At 41.9% G+C, this 7,373-nt stretch overlaps 1 protein-coding gene across 1 annotated transcript; it reads left to right on the forward strand.

Moving 5' to 3' along the window:
• The first annotated feature begins 716 nt into the window (after positions 1–716).
• Positions 717–4,954, forward strand: LOC114470078 (chromaffin granule amine transporter-like). The gene is made up of 5 exons (XM_028458093.1): positions 717–1,007; positions 2,308–2,406; positions 4,354–4,511; positions 4,680–4,798; positions 4,888–4,954. The coding sequence occupies exons 2-5, from the start codon at positions 2,310–2,312 to the stop codon at positions 4,952–4,954; spliced, it is 441 nt and encodes a 146-aa protein (XP_028313894.1). The 5' UTR covers positions 717–1,007; positions 2,308–2,309.
• Positions 4,955–7,373: the final 2,419 nt, after the last annotated feature.

The raw sequence follows: 7,373 nt of genomic DNA on the forward strand, positions 1-7,373 counted from the left end.
ATGGATCCAAGCAGCCGATTGCCGACACCAGCTGATGCTGAGACGGAGGCTGACCGAACAACAAAGGAGGAACCGACAAGGCCACTGAGTGAGGCGGAGTGATAACAACTACACCGTCTAAGCTGACTTCTCAGGTGCGGTGCACAAAGAAGCGTTCCCTTGCCTTGTGGGATCACAGGAGCTGATTGCCTAGACCAAGCCCTGAGGACCCCGCCGACGTGGGATTTTTGGTTTTCCTTTGCTTTGTTTATAAGCCACACCCATGGAAGGCTTATAGCTAGGTGAGGGGTGGACAACCTTTTTCTGCAGCAACAGCGTTGTTTGTGGTCTGAATTATGGATTTGAATTCTTCATATTTTTAAAGAATTATTCCTTAATTGTGACGTAAATTGCTCTACACAGTTTTTCTGTGTATGTGATTGGTTTGATGCCGCAATCTCCATCTCTGTCACAGGAGTGCGCATGTACCCAGGCAGACATCACCAGGGCTAGTGAACATGTTTATATCCTGCTTCGTAGGACAGGGGTTTAAATGTTTGAATAGGTGAAGATAACAGAGAGATATCAGGATATAGTTATCCAAGATATACTGATCCAGCTTCAGAGGACAGGCCCAAAATGTATAGTGTTTGCTGTGGGCTCTACTCTTCTTTGTATCACCCTAATTTGAGTCAAGCTGAAAATGTAGTTCTCTAAATGATACTATTATCCTTACTCTCATGTGTGTGAGGTTTGTTTAGTGAATGAGGCAGCTCTGATACACACGCACACACACACACAAACAGCAGTGTGTGTGTGTGTAATGGAGAGATAGATAAGGTCTCCAGCCTGCAGGTTGTTTCTGGTTTAATAAAGGGAGGACAGACACTCGTAGACACACACAGACACACAGGTCCTCACAGAGATAGGTGAGGTCACACACAGTTTGTGAGTAAATGTGTGTTTGTGCCTTGGTTCCAGTCAGAGCTGCTCCTCTTCCTCCTGTGGTTCAGAGTCAGAGGACAAAGGTTGGTTCGCCTTCATCATATTTCTATATTTTTGTCTTTGTCTTTGTTGTGGGTCCTTGGTTATTCATGTCAAGTTGTGGGTTGGCCCCAGCTTGAAGATACATGACTGTTGATCATATACTGTTGCTCACTTGTTTTTTGTAGGTTTGTGTTGTTGTGTTGCTGCTGAAAGAGATGAGTTTTATAAGATCAGCTCAGAGAGTGTGTGTGTGTTGGTTTTTCTACCCTGGTGGGGTCCACCTCCTGAAATATCACTCACGCCGTGGGGACCGATTTTCAGGTTTGAACTTTTTCAGTGAGTGTTAGATGTTTCAAGTGATTTGTGTGTTCCCTTAAATTTTTCATGATTTTAGAAGTTAAAATCAGATCTGCATGACCTTCAGAAAGGGTGGATCCCATAAGACACCATTCTGTCATTGGTCCTCACGGTGTGATAAAAACGGGTGTGTGTGTGTGTGTGTGTGTGCACTTCACTTAAAGCCTATCGTGTCTTGGTTCATCTTCCTCTTGCTTTAGGAGGAAGATGCTGAACTTTAATCCCACAAAGCAGCCAGTGTTAGGGACAGACTAGTCATCATGTTATCCTGTGACACACTGAGCACTGAGAGCAGCTGCTGTTGGAGTTTGACTGGTTCTTTACTCTTCTTCATTGATTTTTACTTCCATTATGGCATTTGTGTTGTGACCATTCAGGTCCATTGTACATTATGTAGTTGTATGAACTCATTGTATCGTCCCTCATTTACTCATGGTCTGATGTCGCTGTAGGGTATCATCTAGTCGCCATCTTATCTTCTGACTGATCTCTGTCAAATCGAGTCCTGTCCAGTTGTAGTTAGTGTGAATGAATGCAGTTTCTATTGGTCAGATAAATGTAAACACTGTGGCAGCATTGAAGAGTCAAATGTTGTAACAATGACCAGATTGATATAACAGCAGAATGAGTGCTTCTCTGTGTGATGTGTGTGGAGTGTTGTACATTGTGTAATGATTGTGTATTTGTTGTGTATATTGTGTTGTCGTGTACATTGTGTCATGATTGTGTATTTGTTGTCTATATTGTGTTGTTGTGTACATTGTGTAATGATTGTGTATTTGTTGTGTATATTGTGTTGTCGTGTACATTGTGTCATGATTGTGTATTTGTTGTGTATATTGTGTTGTTGTGTACATTGTGTAATGATTGTGTATTTGTTGTGTATATTGTGTTGTCGTGTACATTGTGTCATGATTGTGTATTTGTTGTGTATATTGTGTTGTCGTGTACATTGTGTCATGATTGTGTATTTGTTGTGTGTAGTCATGGCGTGGCTCAGTCACAGCAGAGAATCTCCTCGACTCGTTCTGGTTGTTGTTTGTGTCGCTTTACTGCTCGACAACATGCTGCTGACTGTGGTCGGTGAGTGCGCACACACACACACACACACACACGTCACCTCCTGATCCTGAACTTTAAAGTGGTCTCTTTGAGTTTTCTCTGCGTCAGAATAAATCATCATCATCATTAACTAAAGTCAGTCTGTGAGGGGACGCAGTAAAAGACAACCTTTGAGCAGATGAAATAGAAACCTATAAATATATAAATGTATGAATACATCCATCTTCTGCTTATCCGTGGACAGGTCACGGGGGCAGTATCCTAAGCAGCAAAGCCCAGACTTCCCTCTTCCTGGTGTCAGCATAGATCTTTTAATGCTGGTGTTTCCATTGACCTGGACATCAGTCAATTTCTTTCTTTCATCACCTCACACAGATGACTAGGTGTAATAATAATAAATAACCCTGATACATGTTGTAATCAATAGCCCTCATACATATAAAGCTACAACTCGATCGAGGTTCTATGCTTCCTTTACAGCAGACTGCTCCGGATTTAAAGACATGTTATGTCTGTTCTTTTGGTGCTTTTACACCTACAGTTTAGAGTCCAGGGGTGGGGGTTTGATCCCCCCACTTCTCCATCATTTGCTAGTCCTGTGATAACTAACAGCATGACTTCCTGGGCCTTTGTTCTCTTCTGTTTCCTGTTTCAAGAATAATTTTCTTCAGCTCTCTGTCAACCCCCTTTCACAATGCTGTGTGTGTGTGTGTGACTGTGTTACACATTTACCAAGTCCCCAACACTGGCCTCTTCCTGGAGGATCTTGAAGTGTTCCCAGACCAGCTCAGAGATACAGTCCCTCCCTGTATCCTGGTTTCCCTCTGGGTCTCCTACTGGTGGGACGTGTCCTGAACGCCTCCCCATGTCCTAACCATGCGTATGAGCCACCTCACCTTGCTCTTCTTAACGTGGAGGAGCAGCTGCTCTACTCTGAGCTCCTCCTCTCACTCAGCCCCAGAGATAGGAGTCCTCCTGAATACCCAGGCTCTGCTTCCTCACAGGAAGGCATGTTGGTGGGAGTGAGGAGTTCTTTGAAGTATTCCTTTCAGTGATCCAGAACTGATCTCAAGTCGAGGACAACAGGTCACCATCACCACCACACAGTGTTGACAGTGCACTGCTCCCCCATCCTCATACTCCAGATGATGGCACAGAACTTCTTTGAAGCCTTAAGTCATTTTTTCATGGCCTCACCAAGGTCCTCCCATGTCTTTGTTTTCGCAATGGCGACCGCCATGGCTGTGCTCTGCTCGGCCTGCCGGTGCGTGTCTGCTGCCTCTGGAGTCCCAAAGACCAAAAAGGCCCGATAGAAGTCCTTCAGCTTGACGGCATCTCTCACCCCCGGTGTCCACCAATGGGTTCAGGTGTTGCCACCACGACAGGCACAGCACAGATCAGCCGCCTCAACAACAGAGACATAGAACATGTTCCACTCAGACTAAATGTCCTTGCCCCCAAGACATGGTTGAAGCTCTCCTGGAGGTGAGAGTTGAAACTTTTTTGGATTGGAGACTCTGCCAGACGTTCCCAAAACAATACGTTTGGGTCTGACCGCCTTCCTCTCCCGCCGTTAGAGCCAACTCATCACCAGGTGGTGATCGGTGGATTGTGTCCTAGGCAGTCCTGGTGCCACGTGCACATGAGGACAACACCTTTATACTGATCATGGTGTTGGTTATGAGGAATCTGTGACAAGCACAGAAGTCCAATAACAAAGTAGCGCTCGGGTTCAGATTTCCTCCAGGTCTCACTGTGGTTGAAATCCCCCAGCAGAATGAGGACACTTATTTGTGGTGTTGAGGCCATCTACAGTCTGAACTTCTCTACCTCACACACCTGCTCAGGCTCCTCCCCCACCAGAGAGGTGAGGCTCCTTCCTGCAGGTGGTGAACCCTCTGGGGTTTATAAATAAAATTATAAATGTATAAACACATTAATGTATATATGAGTGTGTTGTTGTTTCAGTGCCCATCGTTCCCACCTTTCTTTACTCCATCGATCATCCTGACTCTCTGCTGCACACTGAAACTCCCCCTGTGACATCACCGCTAGACTCCGCCCCCTTCAGGCAGAATACAACAACATCAGGCCCTGAGGCATCACACAGCAACAGCAACAGCTCAGTAGGTGGAGAAGCACATGGTTATAGAGGGTCATGGGCTCTTTACCTTAGATTAGTCACAGTCAATCATTGTGATCAGTCCAAACTTTCAAAAAGTTATTGATAACACGTTATATTAATCACATTTATATTCCACCATGTCAAAGTGTGTGTCTGTGTGTGTTGACAGGAGTGTGTAGAGGATGGATCCTTCCTGCAGGAGGAGAACCTTCGTGTTGGTTTGTTGTTTGCCTCCAAAGCGTTGGTTCAGCTGTTGGTTAACCCGGTCATCGGCCCGCTTACCAACAGGTCATTATTCATGTTATCAATAACTTTAGTCATGTTATTATTCACATTTTTACTGCTGTAATCATCTTATCGTTGTTGTGTCTCTGCAGGATTGGATATCACATCCCAATGTTTGCTGGGTTCATCATCATGTTTGTGTCGACTATCAGTGAGTGAACACACACACACACACACACACAGAGAGAGAGAGAACAGTGCGCTCACGTCATAGGGGAGTTATCAGATTGTGACCAGTCCCAAACTGAGCAGCTTACGTTAGCATGAACGAACAGACAATTATTGTGACCAAAGAAGAAAAATTAACACTATTGGAAGAAAGGAATGCAGACAAAGTTCATGTGGAAACAACAATTCATCACATCATCAACGTTCACCCTCATGACAGCACAGACGTGTTTAAAGTGAGGGACATGAAGCTCAGGAAGACGACAGCAGAGGATCTGATTATTTTAGATTAGTTTATCTGCTCATTAAACCTCTCATTGATTGAATGGATGAGAAACTACAAATACATTACAGTGTCTCCAGGTTTGGGGTCAATTATATTTGTAATTGCGTAATTGATAATTAATTACAATTATGTTCTGATGAACTACGGCCGGGCCTGCAGAACGTCTCTGCGTCGAATAGCAGGTAGCATGTATCTGTTCACGAATAACAGAGGAGTAGCAATATTAACTAGTGTACACAACAAGAAGAAGAAGAAAAACAAAGTGAGTGGAGTTTTGAGTCTGGTAGCTCGGCCTTAAAAATCTATTGCTGCCGTAATCCTATTTAAATTGGAATTGAGTTCAGATAATTGACTTTGTAAAACTGGGGAACCATGTTACAGTTTTATTTACAGTTCTACACATATGTATGCGTAGAACTGTACATAGAATTGTTTACTACTATGTAGTAAGCAATTATTAAAATGTGTTTCATATCAAGCTTTCCCACATTTTACCATTTAAAAAAATATAAATTGGGGGGTATACTGATGCAAAAAAGGCTCCAATGCCCACACCAAAAATATTAAAACCTATATTTTTATTGATTAGGAAGCCTAACATGGCAACCAATTGATAGGAACAAAATTAGATGAGAGATATTTGTTTTTAGTGTATTTTACAGCTGATTTGGGACCTGTTATCATAAGAGATGCTAACAGAAAGCTAACACAAGAGGAAGGTTAACTTTTATTAGGTTATTTATTTCAGGATCAGTAATTGTGATTAATTGTAATTGTGCTTTAGTAATTGAGAATGTAATTGTAATTGATTTTCTGAGGATAAGAAATAATTGTAATTTAATTGTAATTGGAAAAAATGCTAGTCACTGTAATCATAATTGAATTGTAATTGAACATGGGTAATTGAAAATGTAATTGTAACTGAAAAATTAATTGACCCCAACCCTGAGTGTCACCAACAGTGTGCAAAGAAGGACCCATGAATGAATTAATTGATTGATTGATTAATTAACAATTGAATGAATGAATGATTGATTGAATGAATAAAGTGTCATTAGACTCTGTATTACAGTGTGTTCTAATGTTTTCCAATGTTTTGTGATGAAGCTAAAGCTCAGTGTAATGCCCACAGTCTATTGAACGTGATCATGTGACTCCGTCAGCTGACTGTAGGTCACATGATAACATGAACATCCACATGTTTCTGTAGGATAGATGGATTGGATCTACAGGTATAGATATTATTCTTCCTCTCCTGACGTCACCTTAATGTTAGTGGTTAAGGAAGCAAGCTTGTAATCGTAGGGTCCCTGGTTCTAAACTCACCTGGTCCGTCACTGTGGAATGTTAAGTAAGTACCCTAACCCTAACTGCTGCCCTGGCACTACACCGTGGTTGCCCACTGCTCCTCAGGAGGGGTTAAATGCAGAGAACAAATTTAATATATGTAGCTCTACATATATGACAAGAAAGTAAAGTATATTCCAACCAGTCTGCTAAGATCCTGGCATCTCAACATGTTTGACATGTTCAACATAGACGTGTTCGACATAGACATTCTTGACATGTTCAACATATACAGTACATGATCGATATGTTTGACATCAACATGCTTGATATGTTCAACATATACAGTACAGGATAAATATTTTCAACATAGGCATGTTCAACATAGACATGATTGACATGTTCAACATACACATGATCGACATGTTCAACATAGACATATTTGACATTGACATGTTTGAGGGGTTTCATGAAATTTGTCAGGATGGTATAGTTTGGTGAAAACTTTTACGTGTACTTTTTTGATGCAATTTCGGGACTCGTTTGCGCCACATAGCGTTTGTAACTTTCCACCAGTTTGAACTAGCTGGATGGCATTTTGTAGGTATATGCATTGGACACTGACTAGCAGAAATGTAATTTGGACCTATAACCTAAATTCCACAGGAAGTCTGCAATTTTTTATTTAGCTGGCCAAATTTGGCACTTTTTTTCCATTTTTGGCCAAACCACACCATCTTTAAAAGCAAAATCCTCCTAGTGTGTTCATAATTTCCACTTGAAATTTTTGGATTTATGTTCTTGACAAGTTGGAGACAAATAGTTGTTAAAACAGTG

Source organism: Gouania willdenowi, chromosome 9, assembly GCF_900634775.1.
Source record: "Gouania willdenowi chromosome 9, fGouWil2.1, whole genome shotgun sequence".
Taxonomy (NCBI): Eukaryota; Metazoa; Chordata; class Actinopteri; order Blenniiformes; family Gobiesocidae; genus Gouania; species Gouania willdenowi.